This window comes from Scyliorhinus canicula, unplaced genomic scaffold (assembly GCF_902713615.1).
Source record: "Scyliorhinus canicula unplaced genomic scaffold, sScyCan1.1, whole genome shotgun sequence".
Lineage (NCBI taxonomy): Eukaryota > Metazoa > Chordata > Chondrichthyes > Carcharhiniformes > Scyliorhinidae > Scyliorhinus > Scyliorhinus canicula.
Genome location: NW_024055676.1, coordinates 592,108 through 611,125, shown reverse-complemented (window position 1 = coordinate 611,125; position 19,018 = coordinate 592,108). Strand labels below are relative to the sequence as shown.

Genomic DNA, 19,018 nt, shown 5'->3' with positions numbered 1-19,018 from the left:
ACTGTGGCCCCAGTACGGATCACTGTGGCACTCCACTAGTTCTAAGCTACCATTCTGAATATGCCCCCTATTCCCAATTTTCTGTCTTTTATAATAATAACAATAATCTTTATTATTGTCACAAGTAGGCTTACAATAAAACTGCAATTAAGTTACTGTGAAAACTCTGGTAAGTCGCCACATTCTGGCGCCTGAATGGGTACACAGAGGGAGAATTCAGAACGTCCAATTCATCGAACAAGCACGTCTTTCGGGACTTGTGGGAGGAAATGAGCACCCAGAGGAAACCCACACAGACACGGTAAAAACATGCAGACAGTGACCCAAGCCAGGTATCGAACCTGGGACCCTGGTGCTGTGAAGCAACAGTGCTACCATGCCGCCGAATAGTTAGCCAATCTTCTGTCCATGCTAATAATAATAATAATCATTATTGTCACAAGTTGGCTTCCAATAAATGTTACTGTGAAAAGCCCTAATCGCCACATTCCGGAGCCTGCTCGGGTACACGAAGGGAAAATTGGGAATGTCCAAATTACCCAACAGTACGTTTTTCGGGACTTGTGGGAGAAAACCAGAACACCCGGAGGAAACCCACCTGAGAATCAATCTCCTGGCTATTCATCTACAAGAAGCTTCAGAGACTCATGAGAATTATTTGTGTCTAAAAACGCTTCCCTCCAGCTAAAGTATCAGCTAAACAAAAAGCCAACAGGCCTGCAGCGATATAAAGATTGCAGTCTACATTCCATTTTCATCATTATAGCTTCAACTTGACCTGCAGCTAATTTCTGTGCGTGTGTCAGTGAGTGAAAGAGCCGAGAGACTGAGATGCTCAAACATCCAGGGAAAGGGTGCGATAATAAATAACCTTCTATCCTTTAAAAATCACCAGTAACTTGCTGCTGAAATGTATTTTAAATAAAGAAATATCACGCTGAGGGTAAGAAAATATCACACAAACATCCTGATAATGGAGTGAAAGGACCACGAAATGTAATCAACCTTTGGAAAACCCCCTTCAGGTAGCTGTATAGAGGCTCAAGCCTCTCACACTGAATGTATACGTGATACATAGACACCTCCAGGCTACAAACATCAGCTTCAGGCTGGGAGTGGGTGAAACCTTTTGAAAACCTGTTCCTCGTTAATTTTCCGTCGGGCACTAGGACCCGGCTGGGAACAGAAACCTTCAGGCCCCGCCCACGAGCTGTTGCATCACCAAGACGCCAGCGCATGCGCTCTGCTTCCCCAAGATGGTGGCTGTGAATCAGGGCCTGATCCCGGGAGAGAGAGCTGACCGGCGGTGATGTGACCTGAGGATCACCACACCTCAGGCAAGGGGCCAGGTTGGGAAGGCGGTGCCTTCAGGAATAACTGGGAAGGTGATGTTTGGTCAGTTGCTGCAGTCTGTGTAGTGAAGGTGCTGTCACAGTGGTGTGAGGTAAGGAAGTACAGGATTATCACCCAGCAATGATGAATTAATGGGAATGTAAATCCAGCTCAGGCTGCTTTCAGATTGGAAAGGGAGCTAAGGTGAGTCCTTAGAGCTGGTGAATGTTGAGGCTTTGGCAGTTTCTCTGTAAAGTCCTTCTCATTCATTGCCTCTCTTTACAGCACGGATAAAGGCCCTTTGGCCCATTCATAATAATCTTTAATATTAGTGTCACAGGGAGGCTGACATTAACACTGCAATGAAGTTACTGTGAATATCCCCTAGTCGCCACATTCCGGCGCCTGTTCGAGTACACAGAGGGAGAATTCAGAATGTCCAATTCATCTAACAAGCTCATCTTCGGGACTTGTGGGAGGAAACCGGAGCACACAGAGGAAACCCACCTAGACACGGAGAATGTGCAGACTCCGCACAGACAGTGATCCAAGCCTGGAATCGAACCCAGGTGCCTCGTGCTGTGATGCAGCAGTGCTATCCACTGTGCTACCGTGCCGCCCATAAGATTATTAGATTACCAGGTCTGGATGAATTGTGTCCCAGGATGCTGTGGGACGTGAGGGAGAGATTGCAGAAGCTCTGACCCAAAGTTTTAACCACCAATTAGGCCTGATTTCGCCGAATATTTAGACAATTAAGGTGTGATCTGATTGAAGTATTTAAGATATTAAAAGGGAAAGACAGGGTAGATAAAGATAAACTATTTCCACTGGTTGGAGATGCTAAAACTAGGCATTATTGTCTGAAAATTAGTACCAGACCATCCAGTACAGTTTTGTGGAAGTAGTTGAGTCGGAAACGTTAGGGACCTTCAAACGGCTATTGGATCTCGTGGATTAGGGTAGAATAATGGAGTGTAGGTTAACTTCTAAGGGCAGCACGGTAGCATTGTGGATAGCACAATTGCTTCACAGCTCCAGGGTCCCAAGTTCGATTTTGACTTGGGTCACTGTCTGTGCGGAGTCTGCACATCCTCCCCGTGACTGCGTGGGTTTCCTCCGGGTACTCCGGTTTCCTCCCACAGTCCAAAGATGTGCAGGTTGGGTGGATTGGCCATGAAAAATTGTCCAAATTCTATGATTAACCTAGGACAAAAGTTCGGTGCAACATCGTGGGCCGAAGGGCCTGTTCTGTGCTGTATTTCGCTATCTATCTCTATCTCTACAGATATTAGGAAGAACTTCTTCACACACAGGGTGGGAGAGGTTTGGAACTCTCTCCCACAAACAGCAGGTGAAGCTGAATCAGTTGTTAAGTTTAAATCTGAGATAGCGTTTTCTTTAGCAAAGATATTCAGGGATAGGTCACAGATCAGAAATGATCTCACTAAATGGCAGGACAGACTCGAGGGGTTGAATGGCCTACTCCTGTCCCTATGTGTATTTCTGTGATTCTGAAATTCAGATAACACCATGACACGGAAAGAGTCCTGATTAGAACCTGAGTTAGTCCGAGCTGTAAACCATCCCTCCAGATCCTTGTCCTTCATGGATTTAATGAAGGTCAAGGCAATAGTTGGATTATTGAAAGACTTGATGGAGTTGTTGGAGACCATTTTTCGGGTCTCAGGATAAAGCCTGACGTAATTCACTCCCCACAGCCTTGAGCTACCTCTGAACTTCATCGAAGCCTCGACGCTTTGTGTTGCTGCCAAAAAGTCCTGGAAGAAGTAGATCCTCATTCCTTCCTGGAGCCAGGTGCCACCTCGCCGTTCCCTCTCCAGGACATTCTCTCAAGTTGTGGAAGTGAATGATTACAGGCCTGGGATGAAAACTATCCCTCAGCCTCAGAGACAGGATACGATGAACCCTTTCTAATTTGAAACGGCCAGGCTTCACATCCAGCTTGAGAAAACATGGCAGTCAGTCCTTGAAAAACCAAACGGGAGCCTTAGTCTCTACACTAAATGGACAAAAAATAACATCATTTATGGGCAGCATCATAGCACAGTGGTTAGCACAGTCACTTCACAGCTCCAGTGTCCCAGGATCGATTCCTGGCTTGGGTCACTGTCTGTGCGGAGTCTGCACGTTTTCCCTGTGTTTGTGTGGGTTTACTTCAGGTGCTCCGGTTTCCTCCCACAGTCCAAAGATGTGCAGGTTAGGTGGATCGGCCATGATAAATATCCCTCAGTACCCAAATAAAAGGTTACATGGGGTTACGGGGATGGGATGGAGGTATGGGCTTGAGTGGGGTGCTGTTTCCAAGGCGCAGACTTGGTGGCCGAGTGCACTGTAAATTCTATGATGACCATCGGACAGGCCGATGACTCGGATGTTCTTTCTCTGGCCCTGGTCCTCCAGGACCTCCGCCAGCCACTTAGCTGGTTTTCAAAGGATTGAATTCTTGCCGCCGTTGAGGAGGCATCTTGCTGAATGTTCAGGATTCTCTCCTCCGGATCATCGAGCCTCTTCATGGTGTTTTACAGCTGGACCGCATGAGCACATTCTGGTCAATAAAATGGATAATGTCGGCAGTCATCATTTTCGCCACCTCCCAGAGCCCCAGAGAGCGCGGGGTCGAGAGACCTCCTGAGGGTCAGGCCGCCATGTTGAAAAGACAACATTCCCACAGAATCTGCCAGCGCTGTTTTATCGACGCCTATCTTCACATTTTCCGGCACAATCCTACCAGGCCGAACTCTGAAGTGTTTCAGGGACACAATAACAAATATGAATTCAAGGATTAGGTAGAATAGTGCCGGGCAATCGGGATAAGTGACAGATTATAGGTGAGTGGCACCAGAACCTGCTGAAAAGCAGCTACTCCCGCACCCGTATCACATGGCTGACCCCTGCCCCCTCCCCCACAGACAGATTTCTGATAGAGGGTGTCGAGCGTTATGGGGAACTGGCAGGAAAATGGAGAGAAAGTTGAGATGAGAAGGGATTTCTTTACTCGAGGATGTGGTGAAGGTTTGGAATTCTGTACCCCCGAGGATTCTGGAGCTTCAGTCATCAAGTATTTTCAAGACACAGACTGATAGGTTTCTAGATATTGAAGATGTCGAGGGATATGGGGGATAGTGTGGGAAAACGGTGCTGTGGTAGATCGGCCAAGGATCTCATTGAATAGTTGAGCAGACTCAGTAGGCCGAATGTGGGCCGAATAGCCTAGTCTTGCTCCTATTATAATCTCTGTGTCCTGGTCAGGAAGCAGAGAGCTGAGCTTGGATCTGTTAATCCACATCAACCAGCACCTTCAGGAGAATTGGGAGGGTGAATATTAGATACAGCAGAGTGAGAATGGAGGGAGATTGTGTGGGATGGAGATTTAAAGCTTTTGGAGAACGAGAGAGGAAATTATGTTCCATCGGAACTAGAATTGTCTGTCTGAGTTTCTATCCTGTACTAACAATGATGACTTTGGTATTTTGTTTTCACAGGATATTAGATGAGGTGGAGTGACAGACAGAAATCTCAAACGTTACATCACGATCTGACAGAGTCACCCAATTGCTTGGAACCTGAATATCATCGGACTCTGAATATCATCCGCCTTTGAATCTAGAAGAAGAACTGATTGCCTGAACTGTCAGCTTCTAAACATTTCAAACATCACTGTGACTGGAAAAGCACCATGACCCACACAACACACACCCGAGTGAGAGAGTTCCAGTGAACTGACTGTGGAAAGATCAGTGTGACTGGAAAAGCACCGAGACCCACACAACACACACCCGAGTGAGAGTGTTCCAGTGAACTGACTGTGGGAAGAGCTTTAACCAGTTACACAGCCTGAAAATAAATCACACCATTCACAGCGGGAAGAGACCGTACCCGTGTTGTATCTGTGATTGCCCAACGTGGAGAGACACGAGGAAAACCAAAACATGGAGAAACCGTGGAAATGTGTGGACTGTGGGAAGGGATTCAGATTCCCATCTCAGCTGGAGACTCATCGACGCAGTCACACTGGGGAGAGGCCGTTCACCTGCTCTCAGTGTGGGAAAGGATTTACTCAATTATCCAACCTGCAGTCACACCAGCGAGTTCACACTGGGGAGAGGCCGTTCACCTGCTCCGAATGTGGGAAAGGATTCTATGATTCATCCCACCTATTGAGACACCAGCGAGTTCACACTGGGGAGAGGCCATTCACCTGCTCTCAATGTGGGAAAGGATTTAGTGAAGTATCCGACCTGCAGAAACACCAGCGAGTTCACACTGGGGAGAGGCCGTTCACCTGTTTTCAGTGTGGGAAAGGATTTAGTGAAGTATCCGAACTGCGGAGACACCAGCGTGTTCACACCGGGGAGAGGCCATTCACCTGCTCTCAGTGTGGGAAGGGATTCACTCAGTTATCCACCCTGCAGAGACACCAGCGATTTCACACTGGGGAAAGACCATTCACCTGCTCTCAGTGTGGGAAGGGATTTACTGAGGTATCCGACCTGCAGAAACACCAGCGAGTTCACACTGGGGAGAGGCCGTTCACCTGTTTTCAGTGTGGGAAAGGATTTAGTGAAGTATCTGACCTGCGGAGACACCAACGAGTTCACACTGGGGAGAGGCCATTCTCCTGCTCTCAGTGTGGAAAGGAATTCATTGATTCATCCACCCTGCGGAGACACCAGCGAGTTCACACTGGGGAGAGGCCGTTCACCTGCTCTCAGTGTGGGAAGGGATTCACTCAGTTATCCCACCTGTGGAGACACCAGCGAGTTCACACTGGGGAGAGGCCATTCATCTGCTCTCAGTGTGGGAGAGGATTTACTCAGTTATCCAACCTGCGGAGACACCAAGTTCACACTGGGGAGAGGCCATTCACATCTCAATGTGAGATGGGATTACATGTTTCTTTGCACCTGCTGTGACACCAACAATTTCACAATTGATTACAGGGGTTGGATTTTGCTGTTATTGTTTCTGCTCTACACCCAGGACTGCATTTTGTTCATTCTGACAGGTGGTCAGTGGGGATGGTCAGAGGGTTTCTTTCTGCTGGACTGGCCGGTCTCACCACTTTGCCTCCAGTGGGCTGATGCTCTTTGAGCCTTGTTGCTGGTACCTGGCTTCAAATTGCACAAGGATCACAGAGTGAAAGGGGGTCTGGAAGTGTGAAGATATTTAGTTGCTATTTCTGTTTGATACCCCCCAAAGCATGCCACGTTGCCATGGAGATGGGCCCTGGTGGTTACATGGTTCTTTTGTTTAATTTATCTGGGTGTTCCTCACAGAAGAAAACTATCAGGGTATGAAGGGCAAGTTGTCTGAGGTGGACTGGGAAACTGATTGGTACAGGGAATACCTAATATTTAAGGAATTATTTCATATTTATCAGGGGGTTGGTTTGCTCAGTTGGCTGGACGACTGGGTTGTGATGCAGAGCGAGGCCAACAGTGAGGATTCAACTCCCGTACTGGCTGAATTTATTGATGAAGGCCCCGCCTTCTCAACCAGGCCCCTCGCCTGAGGTGTACTGACCCTCGGGTTAAATCACCTCCAGGCAGCTCTCTCTCTGTCAAAGGGGAGAGCAGCCTATGCTCCTCTGGGATTTTTGCAACCTTTATTCACATAAATACAACTTCAAGCGGCTATTGGATAGGTACATGGATTATGGTAGAATAATGGAGTGTAGATTAATTTGTTCTTAAGGGCAGCACGGTAGCATTGTGGATAGCACAATTGCTTCACAGCTCCAGGGTCCCAGGTTCGATTTCGGCTTGGGTCATTGTGTGGAGTCTGCACATCCTCCCCATGTGTGCGTGGGTTTCTTCCGGGTGCTCCAGTTTCCTCCCACAGTCCAAAGATGTGCAGGTTGGGTGGATTGGCCATGATAAATTGCCCTTAGTGTCCAAAATTCTATGATCTATGATTAACCTTGGACAGAAGTTCGGCACAACATCGTGGGCCGAAGGGCCTGTTCTGTGCTGTATTTCTCGATGTTCTACGTTCTAAATATAGATTCCTTTAAGGAACAAATATCCAACAGGAAAAGTGATGCAACATTGGTTAACAAGAATAGTTAAAGATTCCATGAGATCCATTAGAATTCAACAAAGGAGGATCAAGAAAATGATGAGAGCAAACTGGCGAGAAAGATAAAAACTGACTGGAAAAGCTTCTACAGGAATGTGAAAAGGAAAAGATTAGCAAAGACCAATGTGGGTCCATTCCAGGCAGAGACAGGAAAGTTTATAATGGAGAGTAAGGAAATGGCAGAGAAACTAAACAACGTGAGTCTGTCTTCACAGAGGAAGATACAGAATTTGTCCCCAAAACACCAGAGAACCAAGGGACTGGCAGAGATTAGTATTGGTGAAAAAGTAGCACTGGAGAAATTAATGGGGTTGAAAATGAATAAATACCCAAAAGCTGATGAACGAGGTGGCTGTAGAGATCTCTATTCCTCATTCTAAATTCTCCTGACTCTATCTGGAATGGACAAACCTTTGTCTTAGCCAAACGTTTCCTTTTTATGTAGCCATAGAAGCTTTTACAGTCCATTTTTATATATTTTTCTAGTTCACATTCTATTCTATTTTTTTCCCTCCGTGTCTTGGTTGAAGAACGGAAGTAAATACTCAGGAATGAATCATCACTTTGGGCAGATTCTGAGATAATTAAGTTTTGACTTCCAGGAAAGAGTAAACTGTAATTGTGGAGTGTGATTTTAGCTTGTATAAAGGGCGAAGTTCTATTTTATAGTTTAATGTATAGGTTTCCGAGTTAAAGTAGCTTCCAGTTTGTTTGTTGCATTAAAAGTCCTGTTGTGTGATCCTTTAATTTGTTGACAGGGAATTTGAATTTTTCTTAGAAGGTGCTGACCTACAGGGGTGCCCCCTGTCCCCCTTGCTCTTTGCACTGGCGATTGAACCTCTGGCTATGGCGTTGAGGGAGTCAGGGAGATGGAGGGGTCTGGTGTGGGGTGGGGAGGAACATCGTGTATCGCTGTATGCGGACGACCTGCTGTTGTATGTGGCGGATCCAGAAGGGGGAATGCCGGGGGTGATGGAGCTGTTAGCGGAATTTGGGGGCTTCTCGGGCTATAAGTTAAATTTAGGCAAGAGTGAGGTATTTGTAGTACACCCGGGTGATCAGGAGGAGGGAATTGGGAGACTCCCATTTAAGAGGGCAGTGAAGAGTTTCAGATACCTGGGGGTGCAGGTGGCCAGGAGTTGGGGGACTCTCCATAAGCTTAATTTTACCAGGCTGGTGGAGCAGATGGAAGAGGAATTTAAAAGGTGGGACATGGTGCCGCTATCGTTGGTGGGTAGAGTGCAGTCCGTCAAAATGACGGTTCTCCCGAGGTTCTTGTTCCTTTTTCAGTGTTTGCCCATCTTTATCCCTCGGGCCTTTTTTAGAAGGGTGACTAGCAGCATCATGAGCTTTGTTTGGGCGCATGGGACCCCGAGGGTGAAGAGGGTCTTCTTGGAGCGGGGTAGAGATGGTGGGGGGCTGGCGTTACCCAATCTCTCGGGGTATTATTGGGCGGCCAATGTGTCGATGGTGCGCAAGTGGGTAATGGAGGGGGAGGGGGCAGCATGGAAACGGATGGAGAGGGCGTCCTGTGGCGATACAAGCCTGGGGGCCCTGGTAACGGCGCCGTGGCCGTTCCCTCCTACGAGGTATACCACGAGCCCGGTGGTGGCGGCTACCCTCAAGATTTGGGGGCAGTGGAGGCGACATAGGGGAGAAGTGGGGGGCTCGATGGAGGCTCCGTTAAGGGGGAACCATAGGTTCGTCCCGGGGAATATTGATGGGGGATTTCAGAGTTGGCACAGAGCGGGCATCAGACAGCTGAGGGACCTGTTTATTGATGGGAGGTTTGCGAGCCTGGGGGAGTTGGAGGAGAAATTTGGGCTCCCCCCGGGGAACATGTTCAGGTATCTGCAGATAAAGGCATTTGCTAGGCGGCAGGTGGAGGGATTCCCTTCGCTTCCTGCGAGGGGGGTGAGCGACAGGGTGCTTTCGGGGGTCTGGGTCGGAGAGGGGAAGATATCTGATATCTACAAGGTTATGCAGAAGGCGGAGGAGGCGTCAGGAGAGGAGCTGAAAGCTAAGTGGGAGGGGGAACTGGGGGAACAGATCGAAGACGGGACATGGGCTGATGCTCTGGAGAGGGTTAATTCTTCCTCCTCGTGTGCGCGGCTTAGCCTCATCCAATTCAAGGTGCTGCACCGGGCCCACATGACTGGGACGAGGATGAGTAGGTTCTTTGGGGGTGAAGACAGGTGTGTCAGGTGCTCGGGGAGTCCAGCGAACCATGCCCATATGTTCTGGGCATGCCCGGCACTGGAGGAGTTCTGGAAGGGGGTGGCGAGGACGGTGTCGAGGGTGGTGGGATCCAGGGTCAAGCCAGGATGGGGACTCGCGATTTTTGGGGTTGGGGTGGAGCCGGGAGTGCAGGAGGCGAAAGAGGCCGGCGTGCTGGCCTTTGCGTCCCTAGTAGCCCGGCGAAGGATCTTGCTACAATGGAAGGATGCGAGGCCCCCAAGCGTGGAGACCTGGATCAATGACATGGCGGGTTTCATTAAGCTCGAGAAGGTCAAATTCGCCCTGAGAGGGTCGGTACAAGGGTTCTTTAGGCGGTGGCAACCTTTTCTCGACTTTCTGGCTCAACGATAGGGTACAGGGACATTAGCAGCAGCAACCCGGGGGAGGGAAAGGGGGGGGCGGACAATGACTGTTTGTTTATTTAATTTAAATTTATTTTTAAGTTCTTTTGTTGTTCATGGGGGGTGGGGGGATGGGATACATATGGTCTGGGGGTGTTACAGTTATTATGGGTTATTTTGTTGCATTTCATTGTTTGTCGTTATGTTTTATATTTTCTGTAAAAAATTCCAATAAAAATTATATTTAAAAAAAAAAGTTTACCCAGTGTATATGCAGATTGAAATCACCCATTACTGTTTTACCCATGCTACATGCTTCTCTAATCTGCGATTAATACCATGTCCCACACAACCCCTACTGTTTGGTCGCCTATAACAGCTCTTACCAATGTTTCCTGCCCCATGCTGTTTCTTGTCTCCACCCAAACATATTCCACGTTTGTATTCCTGATCTGAGATCCACCCTTACTAATGTTCTGATGCCGTCCCTTATTCGAGCAACACCACCTCCTTTTCCTTTTTGCCTGCATCATCAGCAAACTAAGCGACCATACCTTTGGTACTGTCATCAAAGTCATTGATATAAATTGTAAAACGTTGAGGCTCCAGCACTGATGGATGTGATACATCACTCATTACATCTTGCCAACCAGAAAATGGCCTATTTGTGCCTCCTCTCGGTTTTCTGGCAGCTGGCTAATCTTTCACTGTGAAAGACAGATCTGGGATTAAAGGCTGCCTGACTGTGAAAAGAACGGAAGTAAATCCTGGGGAATGACTCATTACTTTGGACTGGTTCTGAGATAATTCAGTTTCGACTTGCAGGGCAGAGTAACTATAATCGTTCAGTTCGAATTTAGATTGCGTAACTGTGGTATGGTAGCACAGTGGTTAGCACTGTTGCTTCACAGTGCCAGGGCGCCAGGTTCAATTCCCACTTGAGCCACTGTTGTACAGTCTGCACGTTCTCCCTGTGTCTGTGTGGGTTTCCTCCGGATGCTCCGGTTTCCTCCCACAAGTCCCGAAAGGTGTGCTTGTTAGATGAATTTGGCATCCGGAATTCTCCCTCTGTGTACTCAAACAGGTGCCGGACTGTGGCAACTAGGGGCTTTTCACAGTATCTTCATTGCAGTGTTAATGTCAGCCTACTTGTGACGATAATAAAGATTATTATTATTAAAAAAGAGCAAAGTTCTATGTGTAGGTTAATGTACCTTTTAGTTTGTTGCATTAAAAGTCATAACACGTGAAGTCCCGCCGTGTGATTCTTTAATTTGTTGACTGGGAATTCAATTTTTAAAAAATAATTTGCTGACCTTTATGGAGGTCCTAATCCACAAATTCTGACTTCCCTCGTGCACCTGTTTGTCTCTATTGTTCGTGTCACTGACAGCCAGGTGATGGAGCTGAGGGCTGAATTTAGCTGAGAGTAAAGGAGCCTGTGCACGAATAGAGACAGGAAGGGCTGGAGGCCTGACTGGGAAATGGATCTCCAACTAATCAGGGGTGGGGGGGTTTCGGCGACCACAGTTTACATACAGAAAAATCCCGGAGTTCCCCTCGGGGAAGTGTGTGTAAAGGCCACAATGTTACAGAAATTCAAGTAAACAGGTTACAAGGGGAAAGAATATAATAGAAATGTTTGCACCGAGCAAGAGAAAACTCTAAAGCTACAAAAGGAAGAACCTTATTGATTGTCATGATGGGGAATGTAGACAGAGGGAGGCAACACAGAGAAGATCTGAATAACTTTAATAAACTTTATTCAACAGTAATGACACTTACACACATTAAAACAAAGGACCTACAATACAAACAGGTTCTCAGAGGTCAGACTGAGGATAAGATTGGACATGAAGAGATAAATAATCCGAAAGGACAGACAATGTATATTCTCAACACTGAGCCAGAGGGTCAGGAGATGGACTAAATACAAAGACATTCTTAAGTTTTTAAGAGAGGAGATATTCAGTTCTAAACCATGAGAAAAGTAGTGGTAATATCACACAGACTGACTAAAGAGCATGACATCATTTACCAAATGAATTAATGGGTTCATGTGTTCCACTTTGATAAATAAATAACCAGAGTGTGTTGACAAGTTAAGAACACGTTGAGCAAATTCTTCGGGATAGAGGACAAATGCGCTAGGTGCGCGGGAGGACCAGCGAACCACGTGCACATGTTTTGGGCATGCCCTAAGCTGAGGGGGTACTGGGAGGGATTTGCGGGGGTCAGGTCCCGGGTGCTAAAAACGAGGGTGGTGATGAGCCCAGGGGTGGCAATTTTTGGGGTTTCGGAGGACCCGGGAGTCCAGGGGGCGAAAGAGGCCGATGTTTTGGCCTTTGCTTCCCTGATAGCCCGGCGACGAATATTATTGGCGTGGGGGGACTCAAAGCCCCCGAAGACGGAGTGGTGGCTTGCGGACATGTCGAGTTTCCTGGGTATGGAGAAAATTAAGTTCGCCTTGAGGGGATCTGTGCAGGGGTTCGCCCGGAGATGGCAACCATTTATTGACTTCTTTGCGGGAGAGTGAGCGTCAGCGGGGGGGGGGGGGGGGGGGGGGGGGGGTAGAGTAGAGTAGGAGGGAAAATATGGGAGGGGAGCGGGCTTGTGCAATATGTTACGATTGAAGTATTGAAAGCACGTGGATGTTTGCACATTTTTGCCTTTTGTGCTTTCTTTCGATGATGTCTGTAACTGTTTATAAAGCGAAAAACTACCTCAATAAAATTGTTTATTAAAGAACACGTTACTAAAGTCAAAAAGGATCAATATAAAATCTCGGTGTTCCTGAGCAGGTCTACCTTTGAGCAGATTGATCAGATTAGAATAACGTGCTCACTGATCTTTCTGATGAGACCTCCCGTCAGTATCCAGTAATCTCACGGTCTCTGTCTGGAATGGGTTATGTGATAGAAATAAAAACATTGAACAAATGTCTCATTGTTGCTTAGTTTCCGAGCTCGTATTAAGTGTTATGGATAATTCGGTAAAAACACGTGGTATATTTAGTTTTTAGGGAGCAACACTGTAACAATTTGAAATGAAATCCAGGATCTCTGATCAATATGAATTCCATTATCAGAAACTGTGTTTCCAGGCAGCACACACACACCCTCTGTGCAGTGTGAACTCACTGAGGAGTCAAAGGTTTAAATGACTGAGTGAATCCCTTCCCACTCAGATCAGATGAACAGTCTCAGCCCAGTGTGAACTTTCATCAGGTCAGTTGAAACATTTCCACACATAAAGTGAATGACTGTCCAACAGCAGACTGTGTGACTGAGTGAATCCCGACACACACACACAGGGCAAGTGAATGACTGTCGAACAGCAGACTGCGTGACTGAGTGAATCCCTGCACACGCACACAGGGCAAGTGAATGACTGTCGAACAGCAAACTGTGTGACTGAGTGAATCCCGACACACACACACACGGCAAGTGAATGACTGTCGAACAGCAAACTGTGTGAATCCCGACACACACACACAGGGCAAGTGAATGACTGTCCAACAGCAGACTGTGTGACTGAGTGAATCCCTATACACACAGCAAGCGAATGACTGTTGAACAGCAGACTGTGACAGTGAATCCCCCCCCACACACACACACACACACAGCAAGTGAACAACTGTCCAACAGCAGACTGTGACAGTGAATCCCTGCACACACACACAGACACACACGGCAAGTGAATGACTGTCCAACAGCAGACTGTGTGACTGTGATAATCCCTACACACACAGACACATAGAGCAGATGGTTGGCCTCTCCCCAGTATGAATACACTGCTGTCTCAGAAGGGTGTATGTCTAATTGACTCTCCTCCCACACTCGGAGTATGAGATGGCCTCTTCCCAGTGTGAGTGCAATGGTGAACTGTGATGCGAGATGTTTGCCTGAATCCAGTCCCACAGTGAGAGCGCCTGAACTCACTCACATCCGTGAACACGTCAATGGGAGATAAAGTTCCTCGGAAAGTTTACAGCACTTCCCGCAGTCTGGGCATTTAATAGGTCACTCATCAGTGTGAACTGGCTGATGTCGCACCAGGTTGGACAAGTGAGCAAATCCCATCCTACACTTGGAACAGGTGAATGGCCTCTCCCCAGTGTGAAGTCGCTGGTGGATCAGCAGGTAGGATGAATGAGTGAATTGTTTTCCACACATAGAACAACTGAATGGTTTCTCCCCAGTGAACTCGCTGGTGTATCCGCAGTTGGGATGACTGACTAAATGTCTTCCCATATTCAGAGCAGGTGAATGGACTCTGCCCAGTCTGAATTCTCTGGTGTCTGAAGGCAGGATGCGATACTGAATCCTTTCCCACATTCAGAGTAGGTGAATGGCCTCTGCCCAGTCTGAATTCTCTGGTGTCTGAAGGCAGGATGCGATACTGAATCCTTTCCCACATTCAGAGTAGGTGAATGGCCTCTGCCCAGTCTGAATTCTCTGGTGTCTGAAGGCAGGATGCGATACTGAATCCTTTCCCACATTCAGAGCAGGTGAATGGCCTCTGCCCAGTCAGAATTCTCTGGTGTCTGAAGGCAGGATGTGATACTGAATCCTTTCCCTCATTCAGAGCAGGTGAATGGACTCTCGGCAGTGTGACTGTGATGTACAGTGGGGTCAGATGAACGCCTAAACCTACTGTCACAGTGAGAGCACTTGAACCGTCTCTCAGCAGTGTGAACAAGTTGGTGGGATATCAGGGCTCCAGTGGGCAGCACGGTAGCATAATGGCTACCACTACGGCTTCACAGCACCAGGATCCCAGGTTCGATTCCCAGCTTGGGTCACTGTCTGTGCGGAGTCTGCACGTTCTCCCCATGTCTGCGTGGGTTTCCTCCGGGTGCTCCGCTTTCCTCCCACAAGTCCCATTAGGTACTTTGGACAGTCTGAATTCTCCCTCATTATACCCAAACAGGCGCTGGAATGTAGCGACTACGGGCTTTTCACAGTAACTTCATTGCAGTTTTAATGTAAGTCCACTTGTGACAAAAAGGATTATTTAAAAATTCCCGCAATCTGGACATTTAAAAGGTCTCATCAGTGTGAACCTTCTGGTGTGTCAGCAAGTGTGATGAACAAGTGAATCCCTTCCCACACTCACAGCAGGTGAACAGCCTCTCTCAGTGTCAGTGCCCTGATGTACAGTAAGGTCAGATGATCGTTTGAACCCAGTCCCAATGGGAGAGCAGCTGAATGGTCCTTCATCAGTGTGAATACGTTGATGGGACTTCAGTTCCCAGGAGCTTCGACAGTACTTCTCACAGTCCAGGCATTTAACGGTGTCTCATCAGTGTGAATCCGCTGGTGTCTCAGCAGGTTGGATGACTGAGTGAATCCTTTCCCACAATGAGGGCAGGTGAATGGCTTCTCTCTGGTGTGAATTCACTGGTGAACCAGCATAGCTGATGCACAAGTGAACCCCTTCCCACACTTGGAGCAAGTGAATGGCTTCTCCCCAGTGTGAATGCGTTGGTGTGTCCGCAGTTGGGATGGGGTAATAAATCCTTTCATACAGTTAGAGCAGGTGAATGGTCTCTCCCTGGTGTGAACTCGCTGGTGTTGAGTGAGGTTAAATGATCGCCTGAACCCAGTCTCGCAGTGAGAGCATCTGAACGGTTTCTCGTCAGTGTGAACACGTTGATGGGACTTCAGATCCCCAGAACTTTTATAGCACTTCCCACAGTCTGGGCATTTAAAAGGTCTCTCATCAGTGTGAATCCGCTGGTGTCTCAGTAGGTTGGATGACTGAATGAATCCTTTCCCACACTGAGAGCAGGTGAATGGTCTCTCCCCAGTGTGACTGCGCTGATGTTTTAACAGGTCAGATGATTGTCTGAATCCTCGTCCACACACAGAACACGTGAACGGTTTCTCCTCACTGTGAACAGTGCTTTTCTATTCCATGTTCAAAATCTGATGATATTCAGGTGATGATTATTGGCTACTTTTCCAATGTCCTGTCAAACTGATTTAAAACAGAAAAAAGGGAGTGAGAGAGAACCCACATAAACACAAAGAGAGAGAGAGCGACGTGGAGCAGCAGGGTTGAAGGGGATGAAGTTTATACAGCTACAACTCGACAAAAGTCTGCCAACCCTCAACATGTACCACCCAAAAGGACTGGGATAGCAGGTATATATTAATAATAATAATCTTCCATATTGAACATCGTCATCTTGTGTTTCCCCTCCAGGTAACATACCGTCCTGACTAATCAGATATCCAGTACTGGATAAGCAGAAATTTCCTCTCTCAATTTCATTATTGACAAGACTGAAGCCTTGTCTTCAGTCCCAGTTATAAACTCCACTCCCTCACCAGTGGCTCCATCCCTCTCCCTGGGAACTGTCTGAATCAAACGGTTCACAATCTCAGTGTCATCTTTCACCTAAATATGGGTTTCCAACCACATCATAACCAAGACCGTTTATTTCCACCTCAGTGCTTGTCTCTCTCTCACTGTGTAATCTCCTCTCTGCCCTTGACACTCTCTCTCTCTCTCTTATCTTCTCCCTGCTCTGGTCTTTCTCTTGTTAGTTAGAGGGAGGGAAGTGGAAAAAGTTCATTTGTTCTCGCAGAGAGCTAGCACAGGCTAGACAGGCCGAATGGCCCCTGCCCCTGTCTGTATTGTAATCACTCAATGATTCAATGCAAAAAGACTTACACTGGAGGCCATGGACCAGATTCTGCCTCTGGACCCACCCTGCTAAAAACTGGATCTTAATTGGTCTGCCTGTGTTTCCATGAGTGACTCTGTGGTGAGGTTCCCGTATCAGCCTCCCCGGACAGGCGCCGGAATGTGGCGACTAGGGGCTTTTCACAGTAACTTCATTGAAGCCTACTCGTGACAATAAGCGATTTTCATTTCATTTTCATTTCTTGCAATAAAAAAATCAAAATACTGCAGTTGCTGGAAAGCTGAAATAAAAAGAGGAAATGCTGGAAACACTCAGCAGGATCTGTGGGGAGGGAAACAGATTTCACATTTTCACTTTGTGCAGAACGAACTCCAGAGAATAAAAATGGTCAATATAAACTCAGAAGTGGAAGAAAAATGCTTTACGCCACAGGAAAAACAATTCCTGACTCTGAAAGGTGCAGTGAGATGGTCGGGGGATGAGCAGTGATGGAAACCTCATTTAGACATGGTCGGTGGAAGTAACAATAACATTTTTTAAAAAAATTAATTTACAGGATGCTGATTAGGCCAGCATTTATTCTCCATCCTTAGATACCCTTCAGAAGGTGGCACTGAGTTGCCTTCTTGAACCACTGCAGTCAATGGCATGTAGGTACATCCACTGTGCTGTTAGGGAAGTGGTTCCAGGATATTGCCCCAGTGACAGGAGGAGCGGCGATATATTCCCAGCTCAGGGTGGTGAGTGACTTGGAGGGAAGCCTCCAGGTGGTGGGGTCCCCAGATGTCTGCTGCTCTTGTCCTTCTAGATGGTAGTGGTCATGGGTTTGGATTGTGTTGTCTAAGGAACCTTGGTGAGTTACTGCAGTGCATCTTGTAGATGGTACACACGGCTGCCACTGTTAGTCGGTGGTGGAGGGTTTCAATGTTTGTGGAAGGGGGGCAATCAAGCGGGGCTGCTTTGTCCTGGATGGTGTCGAGCTTCTTTAGTGTTGTTAGAACTGCACTCATCCAGGCAAGTGGAGAGTATTCCATAACAGTCCTGACTTGTGCCTTACAGATGATGGACAGGCTTTGAGGCGAGTCAGGGGGTGAGTTACTCGCCGTAGGATTCCTAGCCTTTGACCTGCACTGGTAGCCACAGTATTAATGTGGCTAGTCCAGTTCAGTTTCTGATCAATGGAACCATGCTAAATATATTTAAAATATGTTAAACTCATTCATTACTGAAGACAGAGAACAATGGTGGAAGGTGATTCGGGAGAGCAGGGGTGATGGAGATGGATTCAGGCCCAGAGTAAAGAACAGACCCACAAATCTTTGGAGGCATGGTGCACGATATCCCAGGAGGGAGAGAGATCCAGAGAGCAGAATTCACTTATTTTCCTTTACTTCTCTACTTATCATCTGGGTCCCTGCAAACAAGGGAAATGGAGGGTCAAATTCCCCAGATCAAAGGCTAATGCAGTTTGATGGACAGGCTGCCTCCATTCTGAACAATGGGAACAATCTCCTCCCAGTCATTCAAAATTTTGCCCCTTACACAGATGGCGGCCGGACATGCGCCTTGCTGCATCTTGCCCACCAGAAAGATTGAGCCTCCAGTCTTTGGGTAAACATTTTCCAAGGCGGCCTTCAAGATACACGACAACAAGGGCGGCATAATAAGTGGTTAGCACTGGGACTGCAGCGCTGAGGACCCGGGTTTAAATCCTGGCCCTGGGTCACTGTCCTTGTGGAGTTTGCACATTCTTCCCATGTATGTGTGGGTTTCACCCCCACAACCCAAAGATGTGCAGGTTAGGTGGATTGGCCACACTAAATTGCCCCTTAATTGGGGAAAAATAATTGGATTCTCTAAATTTATTTTTAAAAAGACACACGACAACACAGAATTGCCGAGCAGAAACTGGTCGTCAAACTCTGCTCGCGTGACGCCGGCCTGAACCGGGATCTCGGGTTCATATTGGATTGGATTCGATTTGTTTATTGTCACATGTACCGACGTACAGTGAAAAGTATTTTTCTGCAAGCAGCTCAACAGATCATTCAGCACATGGAAGAAAGGGGAATTAAACAAAATTCAAGAAAATACATGAGAATACATAATAGGGCAAAACAAGATATACAATGTAACTACATAAGCATTGGTATCGGATGAAGCATACAGGGTGTAGTGTTAATGAGGTCAGTCAATAAGAGGGTCATTTAGGAGTCTGGTGACAGTGGGGGAAGAAGCTGTTTTTGAGTCTGTTCGTGCGTGTTCTCATACTTCTGTATCTCCTGACCCGATGGAAAAAGTTGGAAAAGTGAGTAAGCCGGATGGGAGGGATCTTTGATTATGCTGCCCG

At 47.3% G+C, this 19,018-nt stretch overlaps 1 protein-coding gene across 1 annotated transcript; it reads left to right on the top strand.

Annotated features, from left to right (window-relative positions):
* Nucleotides 1-1,210: 1,210 nt before the first annotated feature.
* Nucleotides 1,211-6,378, top strand: LOC119960643 (zinc finger protein 239-like). The gene is made up of 2 exons (XM_038788277.1): nt 1,211-1,444; nt 4,839-6,378. Exon 2 carries the CDS (start codon nt 5,286-5,288, stop codon nt 6,267-6,269), a length of 984 nt encoding a protein of 327 aa, XP_038644205.1. The 5' UTR covers nt 1,211-1,444; nt 4,839-5,285; the 3' UTR covers nt 6,270-6,378.
* The last annotated feature ends 12,640 nt before the right edge of the window (nt 6,379-19,018 follow it).

Bases quoted from the DNA above. Each gene is read 5' to 3' on its own strand.
- LOC119960643 (XM_038788277.1), top strand. From the start codon at position 5,286: ATGGAGAAACCGTGGAAATGTGTGGACTGTGGGAAGGGATTCAGATTC.